The 21,474-nt window shown below is 40.7% G+C and overlaps 1 protein-coding gene and 1 pseudogene across 2 annotated transcripts in view; both read left to right on the plus strand.

Annotated features, from left to right (window-relative positions):
• The window catches only part of Nup205 (nucleoporin 205), a 73,166-nt gene extending 51,692 nt beyond the window's left edge, over positions 1-21,474 (plus strand). The window contains exons 27-43 of one of the 2 annotated variants that reach the window (XM_041675657.1): positions 306-386; positions 855-1,046; positions 1,686-1,953; positions 2,049-2,147; positions 4,500-4,648; positions 5,988-6,179; positions 6,940-7,061; positions 8,625-8,763; positions 10,602-10,764; positions 12,798-12,874; positions 15,620-15,748; positions 15,924-16,050; positions 18,081-18,247; positions 18,932-19,055; positions 19,463-19,591; positions 20,087-20,160; positions 21,131-21,474. In XM_041675657.1, the coding sequence (XP_041531591.1) occupies positions 306-386; positions 855-1,046; positions 1,686-1,953; positions 2,049-2,147; positions 4,500-4,648; positions 5,988-6,179; positions 6,940-7,061; positions 8,625-8,763; positions 10,602-10,764; positions 12,798-12,874; positions 15,620-15,748; positions 15,924-16,050; positions 18,081-18,247; positions 18,932-19,055; positions 19,463-19,591; positions 20,087-20,160; positions 21,131-21,283 (2,385 nt within the window). In that variant the 3' untranslated portion in view covers positions 21,284-21,474. The remainder of the gene's footprint in view (positions 1-305; positions 387-854; positions 1,047-1,685; positions 1,954-2,048; positions 2,148-4,499; positions 4,649-5,987; positions 6,180-6,939; positions 7,062-8,624; positions 8,764-10,601; positions 10,765-12,797; positions 12,875-15,619; positions 15,749-15,923; positions 16,051-18,080; positions 18,248-18,931; positions 19,056-19,462; positions 19,592-20,086; positions 20,161-21,130) is intronic. The other variant, XM_041675658.1, reaches the window with a different exon arrangement.
• LOC121463538 lies at positions 17,864-18,012 on the plus strand (annotated as a pseudogene).

Here is a 21,474-nt window from a genome sequence, read left to right on the forward strand (position 1 = left end):
CCTTTAGGTATTTTCCCACCCAGCTAAGACTACAAAGTAGTTTTCACTTTTTAGTTTTCTACCAAGTGAATGGTGACATCCTCAGCAAAGTGAGAGCAATACTGATCACCCAGCATTAAATTGCTGCCCGAGTCCCTTTGGTACTGCTTTGTGGAAGGAGGGGGATGGCTAATGTTTTTGTGCACATTGGACCATACTGTTGCTACACTGTGTCCAGAGATACCTGGGTGGTTTATGGTAATTGCTGCGTATTATCCTACTGACATCTGATGATATTGTTTTTCTCTTTTTCACTAATTACTTAGCTTCTTCATAGGGTTCTCGTAGCTGAAGTCAATGCTCTTCAGGGTATGGCAGCCATAGGACAGAGGCCTCTGCTGATGGAGGTAAGCTCTGTTTGACACTTTCGGCTATTTATACTACTTAAGTTGCTTGCTTAAAAAGCAATAAATGCATGTGTGATTAGTAAACTACTTAAACATTAAGCTCTCATGAGGGCCAGTGAAATGACTCAGTAATCAGACTGAAGTTGTTGTCAAGCTAGATGACTTGAGTTTGCTCTCCAGAACGCAATGATAGAAGAAAAGAATGTACTCCCAGAAGTTGTCTGCTGAACCCTGCACTTTTCCTGTGGCAAACACACACAACAAATGAAATAGAATTAAACCTTCATGGAATCTTGTCTTTTTGTAATTTTTTTAATATTGAAATTTTAAAGGTTACACAATATTATTTATTAATAAATGTAATTTAAGTAAGTTTTCTGAATAAATGACAGTATTAAAAATAGGAAATTGTTTAAAACAGGTACTGTGTCCCTGAGTGTTAACCGGTTTCAATATTTATGGCTTTAGGAAATCAGCACTATTCTTCAGTATGTTGTTGGAAGAAACAAGTTGCTGCAGTGTCTTCATGCAAAGCGACACGCGCTGGAATCATGGAGGCAGCTGGTAGAGATTATACTAACTGCTTGTCCTCAGGAGCTCATCCAGGCAGAAGATCGACAACTGATTATTCGTGACATTCTACAAGATGTACATGATAAGGTGATTTACTTTCTAAGTTATTTTATATGACTAAAAATTTATATGTATGAGTGTGTAGTATAGGTATATGCATTTGCCTTTAAGTAAATAATTTTTTTCTTGTTTTTAAATTAGAAGCAAACTAGAGTTTATAATACTGATGTGAAAGCTTTCCTTGAGAAAGGTGAATTCTGTACAGTAGGAGCTCTGAGCTAGAGTATTACATAACCATCCAGGAAGCTTTGTAAAAAGAGGCATGGGCAGATCCCAGTGGCGAAGACCATGGGTGTGTATCTCAGAGCAAAAACATCTGCATGGAATTCTGATAAGAATTAGTTACATACAGTTGTTCAATATTTTTCTTTTGAATAGTTCTAACATTCTTCTTTTTGTTTTTATTTATTTGTTTGTTTATTTTGAGACAGGGTTTTATGGTGTAACTTGGCTGTCCTGGAAACTTGCTCTGTAGACCAGGCTGGCCTCAAACTCACAGAGATCCACCTGTCTGTACCTCATGGGTGCTGGAATTAGAGGTGTGCGCCACCACCGCGTGGCTTAGTTCTTGTATTGTTAAGGTAGTTGAAAAGCCTAGTGTGTGTGTGAGGCTTGTTACAGGGATGATGATGCTGGGTCTCACTCTGATCCCCTGGGCACTTTCAGGTGCTGGATGATGAAGCAGCACAGGAGTTGATGCCAGTGGTGGCCGGCGCTGTGTTCACCCTGACCGCTCACCTTAGCCAGGCTGTCCGCACAGAACAGAAGCAGCCACTCGTCTCGGGATCTGGCGAGGCCCATTACGCGTTCATGCTTGATAGTTCTTTGACCTCACCTCCTGCAGCAGAGAACCGGCCAATGGGTTTTGCTTCTATTGGAGATTCTTCGCTTCACATCATATTGAAGAAACTGCTAGACTTTATTTTGAAGACAGGTTTTTCCATCGACATCTTCTGTACATTATGATTTTGTTCTGAATTTGATTGGTAAAGAAAGTTTTCACTTGACTGCATGTTTTTGTGTTCCTAGGTGGTGGTTTCCAGCGTGTGAGGACTCACCTGTATGGCTCTCTACTTTATTACCTACAGATTGCCCAGAGACCAGATGAGCCAGACACATTAGAAGCTGGTAAGGTTAGATTGATTTCTAATCAAGTCTGTTCTATTTTTAAAGATGATAACTTCTGAAACCTATGTCAGTTCTCTATCTTTTGACTCAGTACAACTACAATCTACAATTAGTAATCTTGACATAACCATTAGATTGCTATAAAGCTGGGGTGTATGTTTAGTTTTTAAGAGTCTCAGATGATGTGTAGTTTTATATACTTGAACCGCAGTATATACTTTATATACTTGGACAGTGTCTCTTCTTGCATCACAGTACGTACTTACTGAATTACTGAAGTCTTATAAATTGGCTCTATAGTAAGAACATAACTTTTAAGCAGTTTGCTTATTCATAGGCATAAAAATTCTAATACTTTACTATCACAGAAATATTGTCTCAAAATTCTCATATGTCTCTCCTTTTCAAGAGGAAGATTTATGGTAGAATTCCCATATGAAGCAGTATGCAGTTTTATTTTAATAGATTTTTTTCATGGCCGTATAAAAATGGTCTTACCTAGTACAAATGCTCATCTGTAGTATATGTGTATTTTATACTAGTGTGAAGATTGTTTTACATAAATTCAAGATAGGATTTCTTCATTAAGGCAGTGGTTCCAAGCCTTTCTAATACTGCAACCCTTTAATACAGTTCCTCATTGTTATGGTGGCTGTCATTCATGCGTGGTACCTTAAAAGATAACAACAACCAATGGTAGATTTATAGAGGCGTAGCGCCTACTTAGTGTATGTGTTTATAAAAAATTTTCTGTGTTTGGGTGTTTTGCCTGGATGTATATCTGTGTATCTGTGCACAGTATGTCCCAGGCCAGAAGAAGATGTCAGATCCCTTGGAAGTGAAGTTACATATGGTTATGAGCTACCATGTAAGAGTTGGGGATCAACCCAGGTGCTCTGGAAGAGCAGTCAGTGCTCTTAACCTCTGTACAGTCCCAGTATGCAGGTATTTTTAAGGTCAAGAAAAATAAATTGTTTAAAGAATCTTTTTGAATAATCAGACTCTTAAAAAAAAAGATGTAGGGCTGGAGAGATGGCTCAGAGGTTAAGAGCACTGCCTGCTCTTCCAAGGGTCCTGAGTTCAATTCCCAGCAACCACATGGTGGCTCACAACCATCTGTGATGAGGTCTGGTGCCCTCTTCTGGCCTGCAGGCATACAAGCAGACAGAATACTGTATAAATAATAAATAAATAAATAAATAAATAAATATTTAAAAAAAAAAGATGTAGTTGGGACTATTCATTCCCAATAACTCCCATATTTTTCTCTTAAAAAAGTATTTTTCATATTCCTTTAGTCAAAGTGGCAAACACTAGTTAACCACTAGGTGGAGGTCTATAGCACACTTAGAACAGTCGTCAAGCTGACAGTTTCTGTACTGATTGGATCTTTGTAGAGCCCAGGCTAATCAAACTCAGAGTCTTGTACAGTGATCTCAAGTGTGTGCTGTGTGCCTGGTTCAAAATGGTAGTTCAGACCTGAGTATGGTGGCATGTGCTGTTAATCCCATCACTCAGGAGCAGAAGTAGGTGAACCTCTATGAGTTTGAGGTCGTCCAGGTCTACAAAGCAAGTTCTGGGACAGAGAAACCCTACCTTGAAAAATAACAAAAAAGATGGTAGTTCAGAAACTAAGGAGGAAAATCATGAAATTAGTTTGAAATAAAAATTGTTGCTTTGTTTGGTTATGAAAGTTTTATAAGGTTTGTATGACTCTTAATGAAATATATGTTTGTACTACCAATGGTTATTATGTTTAAATTGCCCTTATAAATAATGTTTTTAACTTTAATAAATATTTCAATTTTAAAAATCCCAAAGATTGCCAGGCAGTGGTGGCATACGCCTTTAATCCCAGCACTCAGGGGGCAGAGGCAGGCAGATTTCTGTGAGTTCGAGGCCAGCCTGATACACAAGAGCTAGTTCCAGGACAGGCTCAAAAGCTAAAGAGAAACCCTGTTTTGAAAAAAAACCAAACCAAACCAAAAAAAATCCCAAAGACTAAAACTTTCTGTTTTTCCTTTTTGACTGATGTTTTTTTCTATATCGTATCTGTTTCTTCTTAGCCAAATACTCAAAGATGACAACAAACTATAAAAGCAAATTGATTAGCAGGGTAAATACAAGTTTTCAGTTCTCTTAGGATCCATAATTAATTTTACTTTCTGAAAGAGCCATACATTATGAGTGTTATTAGTGTACGTGCATGATGTGTTCTTAAAGTTCATTCGTCTGAACTCATTGATCTGGTCTTTTGTATGCATGTAGTAATGGATTTCTTTTGTTATGGGATATGAGATAGAGTTGCTGAACTGATTTTCATTGGATTTTTTTATATTTTAATACTTGCAGCTAAGAAAACCATGTGGGAAAGGCTGACAGCCCCTGAAGATGTGTTTAGTAAATTACAACGAGAAAATATGGCTATCATTGAAAGTTATGGTGCTGCCCTCATGGAAGTGGTCTGTCGAGATGCTTGTGATGGCCACGAGATTGGAAGGGTAAAATAACAATTGTTTAGAACTGCTACTGAATAAGTATTGTGCATTTATGAAGGTGTATACTGAATCAACTTTTAAAATGTATGTTGCAGGTGGAGAATTATTTTCTATATTATTTTATAGTGAGTTTGCTCATCTGCTATGATTGTAGCTTCTGTTTTGTTACTCTGTTTTGTGTGGAATCTTAACTCAGAATTTCTTCTTCTTTTTTTTTTTTTTTTTTTTTTTTGATTTTTCGAGACAGGGTTTCTCCGTAGCTTTTGGTTCCTGTCCTGGAACTAGCTCTTGTAGACCAGGCTGGCCTCGAACTCCCAGAGATCCGCCTGCCTCTGCCTCCCGAGTGCTGGGATTAAAGGCGTGCGCCACCACCGCCTGGCTTTCAGAATTTCTTCTTAATTACATATGCTAAGTTTGAGGTTTGCAAGTAGAACAACACGGATAGAAACAACAAAAATCCTGCCTTATAGATCTTTGGTCTGTCTACTGCTGGACATGATTGTGTTCTCTTTTATATGATACCTTATGAAGGCAGCTTGCATTTTTCCCTTCAGTAAAGCATCGTGGCATCCTGATGACACGGTGAGAGGATTTCATCCCACTGGACAATCCTGTAGCACTTACGTGGTTTATTTCAAGGCCATGGAAGAAAAAAAAACTTAAGAAATAGGATAAAATACAAACTAGAGAGCAACCCCTCAATTATGCTTAAAAATTTAAAATACTTTTATATATATAATAAAACACTGGGAGGAAATAGATCAAAATGGGTTTAACTGTGTTTATTAGTTTACATGTATTTTTAATACTTTTCTGAGATTCCTCTAAATAACACATAAAATTTTAGAATTAGAAGTAACAGTTAAAAGAAAACATGGGAGCTGGAGAGGTGGCTCGGCAGTGAAGAGTGCTTACTGTTGTTGGGGAGGATCTGAGTTCACCTCCCAGCACCTGCACTGGGCAACTCACAATGTCTGTAACTTCAATTCCAGGGAATCCAATGCCTTTTCTGGCTTTTATAATGCTTGTAATCTCACACAGGCATGCACACGAACATTTTTAAGAAATTAGTTTTCTGTTCTTTTAAACAAGTAGTGCCTGGTTCTGGCTAAAATATAAATTATATTTAATACAGGTTTTGCTTCAGATTTAAAAGTTGAAACTGAAAATTCTCTTTATATCAAGAAATTGAGATTCTAGTTACATACAGTTCCAAATTCTCAAAAAAACATCGAAATTTTATTATAAACATTCTTAGTACCTCAAGTAAAGGCAGTGGCTGTCGGTGGTTTGGTAGCCATTCACATATTGGGCCTTTGATTCTGATTCCTTCTTCCTTTAGATGCTGGCCCTGGCTCTTCTTGATCGGATTGTCTCTGTGGACAAGCAGCAGCAATGGCTCCTGTACCTTTCCAACAGTGGCTATTTGAAGGTCCTTGTGGATAGCTTGGTGGAAGATGACCGTACTCTGCAGAGCTTGCTGACTCCACAGCCTCCTCTCTTAAAAGCCCTTTATACCTATGAATCCAAAATGGTAAGGGTTGTGGACATTGGCATTAGGTCATCAGGTCTTTAGGGCCCGGAGGAGTGTATTGGAAGGCTGCTGTGCTTTCCACTGGGCTACTGCTGCACCCTGAGTATTTCTGTTATACAAACTGTTGTTATTTTAAGAGCTTAACATCTGGGAATTTGTGCTAGGAACGCATTTTCTGTGTGTGAAGGTGTGCTGGAATTATCCTGAGAAGGTTCAAGGGTCATATCCTGCTGCTTGCTTACTCAGGACGCTCCTGAGAGTGGCATGAAAGCCAGGGTTCATGGAAGGAGCAGCAACTTAAACGTAGTGTCTGCTTTGTCATTTCCTTCCCTCCAGATCTGTTAGAATTTCCCCATGTTAAATATTTTATGTCTGTCACAATCGTGGAAGTCTTAGAGTCTTTTTCTTTTCACCCATTTATTCCTAGATATTTGCTAAATATTTAATATACTAAAGCCACACTAGAAGTGAGCACAGCAAACTCAACAGACCTGTTGATGTAAACTATATTTGAATTGAATAATTCACAATAATAATGTACGATTTGCAACAATAATACATGTACAGTAGTATAAATGTACAATATTTACCTCTGAGTTACCATAAAATATCTTAGGAGAAAGATATGATGTATTTTTATAGACAAATCAGGATTTCCCCCTCATTAGTGATTAATAAGGAATGTGTATGAGTGTCTTGTGTTGCTGTGAGGCCCTTGGCCATGATTTCAGCACTGATGCGTCCTTTCTTAACTTTGCAGGCGTTTCTCACAAGAGTGGCTAAGTTACAGCAAGGTGCACTGGAGCTCCTAAGGTCTGGGGTGGTTGTGAGGCTAGCACAGTGCCAGGTATATGACATGCGCCCAGAGATGGACCCACATGGGTAAGTGTCCACACGAACCAGCTTGTTTACACTCCTAGCAAAGGATTGTAAAGGAATAATGGAAATCACAAAGATAATTTTCCTAAGGGTTAGGGAGTGTTGCATGCCTTTGTCATTTTCTTGTAAGTGGAAGTTCCCAAGATAGTAAAAAGTAGGTGGGACCAATTCTTTCCATTTCAGAGGAGTAGTGTGCTGTGTGTGAGAGAGAGGGTGAAAATTCTGTTAGCCCGTGTTACCTTGCCAGCCTTATTTTATATGAGTTCTATAGATACTTGTTTCTAGTCAGGGGCCTTCTAAAATAATAGTACACTTAAACCTTGTTGGTAGGTGTGGTAGTACACGTCTGCTTGTAAGACTAGCACTTGGGAGACTGAGGCAGGAGGATTGTGAGCTTGAGGCTAGCCTGGGTTGTATAAGGAACAAAATCACGGAGAAGAAAAGTTTCAGGATGGTTTTTTTTTTGTTTGTTTGGTTGGTTGGTTTTTTTAAGACAGGGTTTCTCTGTGTAACATCTCTACCTGTCCTGAAATTCCCATTATAGACCAATCTATAGGCCTTGAACTCACAGAGATCCCCCTAAACTCTACCTCCTGAGTGTTGGGATTAAAGGCGTGCACTACTACTGCCCAGCCTTAAGTTTCAAGTTTTTCAGCAGATGTCAGTTTAGTCATTCAGTTTTTTAAATTTAATTTTTAAATTTGGTTTTTTAAATTTAATTTTATTTATTTGGGGTGTGTGTGGCTTGCAGGCACTACAGTGTGTGTGGAGGTCTGAGAACAACTTTTGGAAGTTGCTTCTCTCCTTTCAGTGTGGGATCTAGGGATTGAGATCTGGTTGTCAGGTTTGTAAGTCACACAAACACTTTTAGAGCTGAATCTTCCCATGAGCTCTGGTTCCCCCTCCCACAGTGTACAGGATGGCAGCATTGATAGGCAATCAGCATATCTTCCTAGCAATAACAGTTACTTAAGGTGAGCTTAGTTATTGCTTAAACTCAAAGAAAAGCCATTGGCAAATTAGTGTCTAAGCTTATTTAGGCTAAATACAGAACTGTTTTACTCAGGAGAAAGGATATTCTCATACTAAACTACAAGGGTTTCTTTTAAATCTTTTTTTTTAATATTTACTTATTTATTATGGATACAATATTCTGTTTGCATATGTGCCTGCAGGCCAGAAGAGGACACCAGACCTCATTACAGATGGTTGTGAGCCACCATGTGGTTGCTGGGAATAGAACTTGGGTACTTTGGAAGAGCAGGCAATGCTCTTAACCGCTGAGCCATCACTCCAGCCCCCTAAACTACAAGTTTTAAACACGAAAGTTAACTATTTCTTTGTCTGTAAAGAGAGTTTTGAGTTAAATACTTTTAGATCCTGACATAGAATCCCTTGTCTACATAAAGCATCTTTTTGTGTTCTGCTTCTGTTCCACTCATTTTATTTTGTTTAAAGATTTTAACATATAAGTGTTTATAATTTAGCATGTAAATAATAGTGAATTTTTAGGACCCTATCTTAAATGCAGTATTGCTCTCTCCTTGTTGTTTGAAATGAATCAAGCATGTTTGGTATGAGAGACCCCCCGATGTTCATCCCAACGCCCGTGGATCGATACCGACAAATTCTTCTTCCAGCCCTCCAGCTATGCCAGGTCATCCTCACGTCGAGTATAGCCCAGCACTTGCAGGCAGCAGGACAGGTAAGGTGAACACTTGTACAGAAGTCACTAATGCAGAGCCTACATTTAGAAATGCAGAGATTCTGTAGATGGAAAGCTCACGTGAAGTCATGTCCATCCTGTTAGTGGCAAAGCAGAGTATAAAGCATCTGACCAGTTTTTGTAATCTTGTGTGAGTGAACATTGTAGCTGCTTAGTAGAATCCTGAGATGGAAAACAAGAGATTGAAATTTATTTCTGTAGAAAAGTAAGCAGTTATCCTGATAGGAATAAGATGACATTTAAGATGTATTTTAGCCAGGGATTTAGAGAGGGTATAGTAGGCCTGTCTTAGTTGCTTTTCATTTTTCTTTTTCTTTTCTTTCTTATTTTTTTATTTGTTTTTTTGAGACAAGAGTTTCTCTGTGAACAGCCCTAGCTGTCCTGGAACTAGCTCTTGTAGACCAGACTAGCCTCGAACTCTCAGATCCACCTGCCTCTGCCTCCTGAGTGCTGGGATTAAAGGTCTGCACCACCTCTATTGCTTTGGCAAACACATGACCAAGGCCAAGGCAACTTAAAAAAGAGGGTTTAATTGAGCTTGCAGTTTCAGGGGGTTAGAGTCCACGATGGCAGAGCAAAGGCATGGCCACAGGGGCAGCTGAGAACTCACATCTTGTAGGAGGCAGAGAGAGAGAGAGAGCACACTGGGAATGGTGTGTATCTTTTCAAGCCTCCAGACCCTCCCTCAGTGACACACCTCTTCCTACAAGGCCATTCTTTCTAAACAGTTACCCCAACTGGGGCCAAGTATTCAAACATATAAGCTTATGGGGTCATTTTCATCCAAACCACCACAAGGTCTATAGAAAATACAAAAGAGGAACCTTGTGTAGTAGTGTGTATTTATAAGTCCAGTGCTAGGGAGGCTGAGGCCATAAAATGAATTAGCCTGGCTATGCAGTGAAATTCTGTCTCAAAATAATGAAAACAAAGCCCCTAAAACTGGGTATGGCTATACATTCCTGTCATCCAAACACTTAGGAAGTAAGGCAGGAGGATCAAGAGTTCAAGGTCTTCCACAGCTAGGTGGCTAGTTCAAGGCCTTCTTGGACTCTATGAGACCCTGTTTCCAACAAAAATAAAAAGTATAAAATAAAGTATCATATTTACACGTGATTTTTTTTTAACAGCATGAGGTAATGAGTTGCTTTTGCTTCTGATATTTTGTGTTTTCCTACATTGCAGTCAGAGTTGGCTCCCCAGGTAGTGGTTGTGGTTTCTACAGCGATGCCTTATTTGCCCTGCAGCAGCCCAAGGGACATCCTTTGGTACTCAGAATGGCTTTGAGCTCATGCTTTAAACTCGGGGTTTCCTGGACTGCTTCCTTACTAGATTAAGTGATCCTTCCCCACTTCTACCCGCACACTCCCGCACCTCCACTTTTCCTCGGGAGTGTTGCAGACAATAACAAAGGCAGAAGAAGGACGGAAGAATCTGTCGCTTTCGTTCTTGCTTTATCAATGTAACAAGAGCTTTCATGGTTGAAGCATGCTACCCGAGTCAGGCTTACAAAGAGTGACTTCTTTGAGTTTAGTGACCATTTTATGCCCATTCATATGAAATTCTCTTGATTCCTTTTAAATAAAGCAAAAGAAGTAAAATAGGTGTTTTCACGCAGTGTTTCTAAGTCATGGTCTTCTACAGATAGCTCTGCTGTGTTAATATGCAAACTTTGACTAGTTGAGCTTTGTGGTAAGGTGTGGTTATATTTTGCTTTGTGAGGGAATGAGCTGTTTAAGTTGAGAAAGCAGCTGCTTCTCTCGTTCTTCATTGCATACAGTTCCTTGCTGAAAAGATGAATTATACATATGATGTAGTTTTCTTCTCTTCCTCCTCCATCTTGGGCCGCTCAGGTGCTGCAGTTTCTCATTTCGCATTCCGACACCATCCAGGCGATCCTGCGCTGTCATGATGTTAGCGCCGGCTCCTTGCAGGAATTAGCTCTGCTGACAGGAATCATAAGTAAAGCAGCACTTCCTGGTGAGTTGGTTATGTTGAGCGCAAGTTAATTCTCTACAGACTGGCACAGACTGAGGAGAGACGTTTCTATTACTCTGCAGTTACCATGCAACTGACTTGAACTTGGTACCGGAGACATTCGACTACCTTTATTAAGTAATAAGTTTATACTTATACCAACCATATACTCAAAATAATCAAAAAGTTCAAGGAGATAATTAAAAAGCATCAGGGTCTCATTACCTGCATTTGGTAAATAGCTTTGCAGACACTGCACTGCATGTATTGGGATCGCAGCATGCAGAGGTGATAGACGAGCGCAGTATTACCCTTCAATTTGCTGGTTTAGAAGAATTTTACATGCATTTAATGGATTAAAAGCTTATTGAAAGCTGGGTGGTGGTAGTGCACACCTTTAATCTCAGTACTCGGGAGGCAGAGACAGGAGGATCTTTGTGAGTTTGAGGCCAGTCTAGTCTACAGAGCGAGTTCCAGGAAAGCCAGGGCTGCTTATTAAAGAGAAATAAGAGGAATTTCTTTTAATTCTAGAAATATTTCACGAGTGTAGAAAAAAATTAAGTCGGGCTGTGGCGGTGCACACCTTTAATCTTAGCACTTGGGAGGCAGAGGCAGGCCTGGTCTACAGGAGCTAGTTCCAGGATAGGCACCAAAGCTACAGAGAAACCCTGTCTTGAAAAACCAAAAATAAAATAAAGAGTATAGGAAAACTAGTTATTAAGAGGTTGCCATGATTAAGAAAAATGCTAGGAAATGATGAATTTTTTGTCACTTTTGTTCTTAAGTATAATTTCTATACTATGTAAATTCTAAAGCCAGCACCCTAAAGTCAGTCTTGGTGTTTTAAATTTTCACTGCAGGCCTCTTCTCTGAAGGAGAAGGTATATTCACTGGGTCCCCTTGTGTTTAAGGTTGCTTGGTGCTGCCAGTGATCTTGAATGATAGCGCAGGTGATGAGGCTTGTCCCCTCAGCACATGCAATGCCTGGGACCCTGTAACATGTTCCTTAGGTACGTGCTGGCGCTGCTTTCCCCAGCATGGTGGTCAGCTCGAGTATGCAAGGCTCTTGAGAGGTTGGGCTGTCGTTATTTATAGGTGAGGGATTTGAAGCACGGGACTGTTACAGAGTCCCAGGCAGTGTGCATTCGGAGCCTGTACACTTAACTACACTTCCTCTATTTCTGTGAGACAGCCCCTGGTCTGCTGTCTCTAGCACTTTGCCTCTTTGTGGCTGTGTCTGTATTTGAGCCCTCTGGGTGGGAGAGTTGATTAAGACTGGGTGCAGTTCCTCTCAGAATACTTGGAGCCTTGCTGCTCTGAGGGGATTGGGGTCTTCTCAGTAGTGGAGGTCAGAGTTTGACTCCAGGACAGTCCCCCTTCCTGCCTCTACCACATCCCATGGTGTAGTGCAGGTATTGCAAGGGCCTCCTCCTGATTTTCCCCAGTCTTAACTCCTCAGTATGCTTAGGGTCCGCACGTGTTCCATGAATTTATCCTCATTCCTCCATGCTGCTTCCCAGGGAGCAGCCAGGTCCTGAGCTGAGGCTCAGAGCTTGTCCTGCAGCTTATTCTCCTTTGTGTTTACGGCGTAAGTTAGCTCCTCCTCCACTTCATTGTTAGGAGGAGGGTTAAAGTTCATTCATCTTGTAAGTCTAAGCTCTCACTGCTTAATAGGAAGTACTGATTGCTGATTTTAGAAAGTTTGAAGGTTTTTTTCTTTTTGGATTCTTTTCATTTATTTTACATACTGACCACAGTTTCCCCTCCTTCTTCTCCTCCTGAAAGTTTTAAATAAAGGTTTTTCTTAAACTGTTAAAAACACCTTTGAAAGTACCTTCGTAGGTTTTAGGTAGTGTGAATGCCCTTGTGCTAGTGTTGCTAATCTATGAAAGATGCTCAGCCTTTGGAAAATTCTGTTTCTCCCAACTTTGATGGCAGGAGTCTGCTTGTGCATGTAGAGGATATAAATTCCAGAAGCACTCTATAGTGTTTTTATTATAACACTAGCTACCTTACACATAGGCCATGTTTTACAGGTATGTTAAGTGAACTCGATGTTGACGTAAATGAAGGATCCTTAATGGAGCTCCAGGGACATATTGGAAGATTTCAGGTAACTGACTTATTTCTTGAAATAGTCATTTTAAGATGCTGTCCCCTAGACTAGAGCTGCCCTTTCCGCTGTTTCATGGGTCCTTTGATGACTCTGAATGACCTGTGCCATTCAATTACTTGATGTTCCCAGAATCACCTTCTGACTTTTCTACTGCAGGTGAAGATTTAGTTCTTTAGCCCTGCTCTTCTTCCAGCATTTCCTGGAACACACTGCTAAAGCTTTAACACAACTGTATCACAGGGTTTTTATATTAATGTTCAGTGTTTTGCTATTATGATTAAATGTTGTTGATGAGTAAGCTATGAGCAACTGTTAATTTTACTATCTTGTTTGTTTGTTTGGTTGGTTTTTGCTGTGTGGCCCTGGCTGGCCTGGGACTTTCTATGTGGATGAGGCTGGCCTTGAACTTGTAGCAGTCCTCATTCCTTTGCTTCCAGCCCTGGATCTACAAAGCTGTGTCAGGTTTTTTTGCAGCGTTTTGTTTTTCTACAGTTGACAGCTGACCCTACCCTCCTGCTCTGGGGCAGACTTTTTGAGGCAGTCAGGCCTTAAACTGTTGTTCTTCCTGCCTTCACCTACTAAATGCTTTGCCTTTTTAAAAGTTGCTACACATGCCTTTAAGCCCAGCACTTGGGAGGCAGAGGCAGGCCGATCTCTGTGAGTTCGAGGCCAACCTGGTCTATAAGAGCTAGTTCCAGGACAGGCTCCAAAGCTACAGAGAAACCCTGTCTCAAAAAAAAAAAAAGAAAGTGTTGTTTTGTGTGTGTGTGTGTGTGTGTTTATTATTACTAGTTTATCCCGAAATTCTTCATGCATATAATCTTCTTTTAGCATATTGAAATGTATTAGTTCATCAATTAGATATTTTATGAAAGACTTTTTAAGAGCCTACTGGTCTGCTTTGACCTAAACATTGTCCCCTCTTACTAGCTATAAAATAATTACATGTAAGACTTTACATTCTGTTTTTATATAATAATCTTCTTAACCAGTTACCTTTTCATAATCTATTTTTCCAAGTTTTTTTTAAAAAAAAAATGTCAGGGCTCAATAAAAGAGTGCTTTTCTAGCTTGTGCAAGGCACTGAATTTGAAGTCCTAGTCCTAACTCATGTACCTGTTCAAATTACATGTAGTTAGGTTCAAGTACATACACATGGTATGTTTTGACATCATATTATTAAATAACTTTCCAGAAGGACATAACACACACACACACACACACACACACACACACACACACACCCAGTTTTCACCTTTTGTACTTTTTTTCATCAAAAGGGAGAAAAAGACCTTTTAGGTAGCCTCTGGGAATATTGGAACAGGTCTGTTTTATCTGTAAAAGCAGAAAACACAGGGGAAAGTACTTAAGCTGGCAATATTTACATTGAATTCTTAAAATTATTACTTTGTTTATTGTGTTTGTATATGCACACACATGTGCCATTGTGTACACCTGGATGTCGGAGGACAACTTATGGGAGGGAGTCTGTCCTCCTATACATAGGCCCCAGGGGTCAAGCCCAGGTTGTCAGGCTTGGCCTTTACCTACTGAGGAGCCATCCAGGCCCTTACACTTGCATGTTGTCTGCCTGTAAATTCCTAACCTCTCAGGGAGTCCCCAGAAAATGGAGTCTCACCTTTAAGTTTGAGTCCTGGTAAGAGTATGGGGTTTGTTACTGACCGTCTTTAGTCCTGGTAAGAGTATGGGGTTTGTTACTGACCGTCTTTAGTCCTGGTAAGAGTATGGGGTTTGTTACTGACCGTCTTTAGTCCTGGTAAGACTATGTGTGGGGTTTGTTACTGACCGTCTTTAAGTTTGCGTCCTGGTAAGACTATGTGTGGGGTTTGTTACTGACCGTCTTTAGTCCTGGTAAGACTATGTGTGGGGTTTGTTACTGACCGTCTTTAGTCCTGGTAAGACTATGTGTGGGGTTTGTTACTGACCGTCTTTAGTCCTGGTAAGACTATGTATGGGGTTTGTTACTGACCGTCTTTAAGTTTGAGTTCTGGTAAGACTATGTGTGGGGTTTGTTACTGACCGTCTTTAGTCCTGGTAAGACTATGTGTAGGGTTTGTTACTGACCCTCTTTAGTCCTGGTAAGACTATGTGTGGGGTTTGTTACTGACCGTCTTTAGTCCTGGTAAGACTATGTGTGGGGTTTGTTACCGACCATCTTTAGTCCTGGTAAGACTATGTATGGGGTTTGTTACTGACCGTCTTTAGTCCTGGTAAGACTATGTGTGGGGTTTGTTACTGACCGTCTTTAGTCCTGGTAAGACTATGTGTGGGGTTTGTTACTGACCGTCTTTAGTCCTGGTAAGACTATGTGTGGGGTTTGTTACTGACCGTCTTTAGTCCTGGTAAGACTATGTGTGGGGTTTGTTACTGACCGTCTTGTCATTGCCTTCTTATTGCAGTTTGCATTTGTTCATTAACTTGTATTTCTTTTTATAACTGTCTCAGAAAGGATTAGTGAATATTTTTATATAGGACATAAATTTTCTTCAAGAGACATTTAGGTTATATTGGGGATATTTTGTGGGGAAAAAAATTCCCTTTGAAAAGCGGTGAATTTTAGCACGCTTACCTTAGTTGTCTTAGTAGGAAATAAGCTATCAGATGATTTCAAGAATAATTCTGCTCCCCACTGAATTTTTCCCCCTTCTACCTCAAGTAAAATGGGGTAACTGATGTTAAATTCCTTCATCCCGGAGTGAACAGCGTGTCTTTCTTCCTTAGCGCCAGTGCTTAGGACTGCTGAGCCGCTTTGGTGGCTCTGACCGACTGCGGCAGTTTAAATTTCAGGACGATAATGTGGAGGGAGATCGGGTAAACAAGAAAGATGAGATAGAGCTGGCCATGCAGCAGGTAAGAAGGGAAAAAATGGCACCTGGAGTTTTTATGGTTTTGGAAATTTTGATAAAAATAACAGTTGTATGTAATTTTACATATTGATTTATGACCTTGTTCTGTACTCTAAATTTTTGTGACTTTGGGGAATTTTTAGGCTAACATTTTAGTCATTCCTTTTCTTCCATTGTAGATTTGTGCCAATGTAATGGAATATTGCCAATCACTCATGCTACAGAGCTCCCCTACCTTCCAGAATGCTGTGTGTCTCTTCACCCCTAGCCTCTCAGAGACCATTAACAGAGATGGGCCACGGCAAGGTGAGCCGGGGGTTTTTGTTTACCATATCTGAGGAACAGCATCGTTAGGAGTAGGATGCAGCTCTGCATCTTGCCTCCAATGAGACACGGTTTATTCTTGATGAATTACTAATGGGAAATTTTTAAAAATTTTTAAAACTTTCCCCCCTGTGTTTTTGGTTTTTTTGAGACTGGGTTTCTCTGTGTAGCCCCGACTGTCCTGGAACTCACTCTGTGGACCATGCTGGCCTCAAACTCAGAGACCCACCTGCTTTTTCCTCCTGTGTGCTGGCATGTGAAACCACCACTTGGTTTAAAATGACTTTTTAAAGAAAGTGTCGGGGGTACCATTTTAGATCTGTCTGTGAGGCCGGAAGCACAGAGAATAAGGAAAGTCTTGGATTTTTAAGCCTAAAACTAGAAAAGCCATGTAAGAGAGTGTAGTTTTAAATAATACCAGAGACCCCAAAGAAAGCCCTTAGTATTGAGAGGAAGCTAGCTGGGTGGAATGTATGCTCACTCAGTAAGTTAGCTTTGTGTGCTAAACCAGTTCATGCTGAATTCAGTGATTCAGTGTCTAAGTGGGTCGTGTATGCTCCACATTTTTGTCACATGATAATAAACTTGTAGGTGCTAGGTAGGCTGACTTAGCCTCTGTTGTCTTCACAAGCCAGTAGTGAAGGTAAGGTTACCATCCTGTGGATCACACAAAAGATAAAGCTGTTGAATACTGGTTTAGCGATAATGGAAGTTGGTGATTTCCAAGGAGTCTTACTTGCTTCAAGAAGTCCAGGTTGCTTAACTAGTTTGGGTATAGAATATTTAGGAATCCTGTCCCCTTTTGATTTAAAGTCACCCACCAGTGACTTTATTTCTGTTCTTTGAGACAGTGTTTCCTATGTACCCTAGGCTATTCTTAAAACTAATTTGTAGCTCAGGCTATTCCTAAACTGTTTCTTAGTACCCTCACTAAAAAGCAGCCAAGTAAAAGGTAAGTTGCTGTGTTTTGCTACCAGAGGGAGCTGTTGTAGTGAGACAGGTTAAAATGGAATCCAGTTAATTTTTCAGGTATTTCTTAGGAAGAATGACTTAAAGCTGTCAGTTCAGCAACCAGAACAGTGCAGATTAGAGGTAAATACTTGTAACTGCAACCATTGAATGAGGTGTAAGTTGTTTCACTTTCGGTCAAGAACACCTAAAAGTGTGTGTGTGTGTGTGTGTGTGTGTGTGTGTGTGTGTTTATGGTTTGGGACTGGGGCTGAGCAGATACCACTGTTCTTGAAGAGGACTCAGGTTCAGTTCACAGCACCTACATGGTGGCTCGCACCATCCATAGGCATGCCATGTGCACATTCATACATGAAGGCAAAACACTCATATACATAAGCCTTTGAAAAGCACATGTGGTTGGGTGGGTGTGTAATTTTTATAAAGCCTTGATTTCCACCTAATAAAGGGTGCTCACTAGCTGTTTTCTTTACCTTGTCAAGGAGTCCAGTGGTAATCATGTGACTACAGAAGCCCTTAATTACTTGTGTTTTAGCAGGGGTGTTTATTTATTAACTTTGAGATCGCTTTTTATTTTGTGTGCATGGGTGTTTTGCCTGTACCATTTGTGTGCACTGCCTTTGGAGGCCAGGAGAGACATCAGATCTTCTGCATCCGAAGGCAGTTGTGAGCCACTATGTGGGTGCTGGGAACTGAACTGGATACCCCTGCGAGTAGCAGCCAGTGCTTTTCGCTACTGAACCATCTCTCCGGCTCCAGCAGTAGTGTTTAACTGTGGTCTTGGGTTATTAATTATAGTCTACATGACCTAAATTATAGAGCATCTGTAATTTTTACAGATGACTTAAACTCATAGAAGGTTGTTTTTCCAGGGTGAGGCTCATCCATTGATCTCTAGGTATGCTGACCCCTGTGAGTTCCCCAACTCACTGTGTAATTTGTGGTAGTAGAGGACTGCATTCATGTTCTCCCCTTTTAACACAAACAAACGGAATCCATAGAAAATGTGTGTAAGTGGAACACTGTTTTCTCTTACCTATTAGATACCCAGGTTCCAGTGGTTCCATATTGGCGCCTGCCTGGCTTGGGCATTATTGTCTACCTGCTGAAACAGAGTGCCAGTGATTTCTTTAGCTATTATGACAGCCACCGACGCAGTCTCAACAAGCTACAGAATGTAGAGCAACTTCCCCCAGATGAGATAAAAGAGGTATGAACCTTGTAATGAGCTGTGGGACTTGAAGTTGTTGCTGTACCAACAAGGGCCCAGGTATGAGGCTTGGGCTCGGGAGTAAAGAAGATAGACTCAGTGCTACTAAAGGATCTGCACTTACTTTCCTTTGTATGCACCTCAGAAGCATGGACCTCTTGATTTCAGAACCAGCCAAGTATCTCCTTCTTAAGAAAATGGGAGGGTGGCTGCCCCTGTAAAGAGCTTCCAATAATCTCTTCAAAGCCGCAGAGAAATGGGGCTTCCTATTGCATATGTTTTTGCAGTAGAACTTGGTCTGTTCAGCATCTTCATGTTGTACTGAATTTCCATGTCAGTCCTGATCCACCATTCTATTTTCTCCTGAAGCTAACTGACAATCCATGCAGTCTTTTTATCTACTGCTTTGAAAGGGCTGTTTGTTTTCATCTAATAGGACACTAAGGGCTGGTGGGACACTTGTGGGTTGGCAGTGTCTGTCTGTCAAACAGATTTTCAAAGACAGCAAGTAAACATTCATGTGGGAATTGACTGCTTCTTTAACTCCCAGTTTTTGGATGATAAACTTGTCCACAAAGCTATATAAATACATTTGAGTGTTTTCACAGTTCTTACTATAATGACCTGTTGATAGTATATTATTTTGTTTAAGTTGTTATCATTTATACTCTTTCTCTTACTTAGCTGTGCCAGTCTGTGATGCCTGCTGGTCTCGATAAAATCTCTAGTGCGCAGAAGTGTGTCTTAGCGAGGCGCCGTCTGGTGAAACTGATCAATAATCGTGCCAAGCTGCTGTCCCTCTGCTCCTGTATCCTTCTGCAGCCACAGCCCAAAGTGCAAACCTTAAAGGGTGGCGGTGCTTCCTCTGAGTTACCAAAACCATTTTGGAAAGGACATAATTCCTGTTTTGTGGCCTCTCTTTTGCCCAGTGAACACCTGAGGTAGTTCCATATTGCTATTTTTATTCTCACTTTCTAGAGTGCTATAAATCTGCAGATGCTTTCTGTGTGGCAAGAGGCTGCTGGCACAGTAGCCTGTAGGCCTCGCCTGCCACAGTTCACATTGGAGCTCTTTCTGGACCATGTTCAGTGGAACTTCATCCCTGTCTGTGAGAGCGTTCATGGTGCATAATCAAGCACAGGCTCTTCTTTCCTCCCCCTTGGAAACTGGTTTGTAAAATGCACGTGATGAGATTCTTCTTTAATCTGACTCCAGTTATCATAGAGACCTGCCTGTTTATTCTTTGGCGCCATCTGGAGTACTACTTGTTACACTGCACTCCAACGGATTCCCAAGATTCGCTGTTTGCCTCTAGAACTTTATTTAAAAGCAGAAGACTACAAGGTAAGCTGCTCTCAAAAGAAATGAGCCAGGAATGCATCTACAGTTTTCAGCCCTGAAAAGCCAGCTACTTCTTTCTATTTTTGTTCGTTTGTTTGTTTGTTTGCAGCAAGATCTTGTTTTATTTCCCAGTCAGGGCTCAGTTGATCCAGACTCCTGAGTAACTAGATGGTGGATGCACACCACTAACTACTCCAAGCGACCTTAAGTTTTATGTTTCAGAGTACTTGGAATCGGGGGCTGGAGAGCTAAATAATCAACACAGCTGTTTTTGTGTTTTACTTTTTGCCCTTGGGAAATTATTCTGGAGCATAATGGCTCTGGAATGGATGAACACACATTAGACTCCTAAAGGAAGGCTGAGACCTGTCCTGGACTGGGATGTGCCCGCCAGGCGTCCAGTGCTTAAAGCTGAGCCATGTTCCACTGCTGGCGGGTCACTCTGCTGTGCAGTAGACGCGTGCTTGCCGAGCTCCTCACTCTGCCTCTCCTCTCCAGATTCCTTTTCTTCAGAACCCAACCTGGACTTCAGAAGCGGGCTGGCTGTAGTGAGCCAACATGATATAGACCAGGTAAGGTTTTTGTCCTCATATACTTTTCTCTGTAAAAGGGAAATCTAGTTTGTTGATAAAAATAGAAAGTAAAAGTTTCTTTTTATTCCCTAAAGACACTTCACTCCTTTTTTGTTTTAAAGAATTCTTTGTCTGGGTATATGTATGTGCACCGTGTGCATGCCTGGTACCCGAGTAGGCCAGAAGAAGGCTTCAGATCCCCTGGAACTGGAGTTAGAGGACGTGACTGTGAGCTACCTGATATGGGTGCTGGAAATTGAGCTTTGTTTCTCTGTAAATGTAGCAAGTGCTCTTAACAGCTTACCCATCACTAGCCTGGCACTTGCTCAACAACTTAAAATACTTATTTTTATTTTACTTGTGGGTGTCTTGTTTGCACGTGTGTCTGTGTACCATGTGTGCTCCTGATACCCACAGAGGTTACAAAAGGGCATCAAGTCCCCTAGAACTGAAGTTTCAGATGGTTGTGAGCTGCCATGCTGGTGCTGGGGAATTGAACTTAGGTCCCCTGGAAGAGCAGCCAGTGAATGCTCCTGACCATTGAGCCATCTCTCTAGTCCCTTAATAACTTTTAGTATGACTTTTAGGAGCCATTTTTTATATGTCTTGTCTGTTTATCAGCATCAACAATTGTTGCTATTTAAGATATACCTTTAACTTATATATATTTGTACAGGAATAAAAACCACAAAAACATTCTAAGATAGGAATGTAAATTTTTAATTAATTTGGTACCCCATTACAAAAATCTGATAGTGTTTTACATTAGGGAAGTGCCTTTTCTGAATTTATGTGTGGGTGAGGTGGGCATCCTTGCACATGCTAGTCTGCCCCTGAAGTATATGCCCACCTTTTTTTTATATACGAAAGACCACATTAGAGTAGTATGTCAGTGTTTTAAGTGGAAAGACACAGAATGATATACCAGAGAAAGCAACATAATAATAAAAGGTGTCTGTGTTACCTCCAGCTTCAGTCTGATGCCATCAATGCTTTTGGAGAATCACTACAAAAGAAGCTGCTGGACATTGAAGGGTTATATTCCAAAGTTCGCTCCCGCTACAGTTTCATCCAGGCCCTTGTCAGACGCATCCGTGGCCTGCTGAGGATATCGAGGAGTTGAGAGCCATGTTTATGCTCTTCTGTGGAAGAGATGAACTGAGGAAAACCATCTCCTTTTTATAGATGACTTTATTTCTAAATTATGACCAAAAGATATTTTGCTATTTCTTTCTTGATATATGGACATCTTTTCTGTAAACCTGCCTTATTTCACCCTTACTTGTGAACAATAAAATACTTTTTAAAAAATAA

The sequence above is a fragment of the Microtus oregoni genome, unplaced genomic scaffold (genome assembly GCF_018167655.1).
Source record: "Microtus oregoni isolate MIOR12 unplaced genomic scaffold, Mior012 000026F_ref0000081, whole genome shotgun sequence".
NCBI lineage: Eukaryota > Metazoa > Chordata > Mammalia > Rodentia > Cricetidae > Microtus > Microtus oregoni.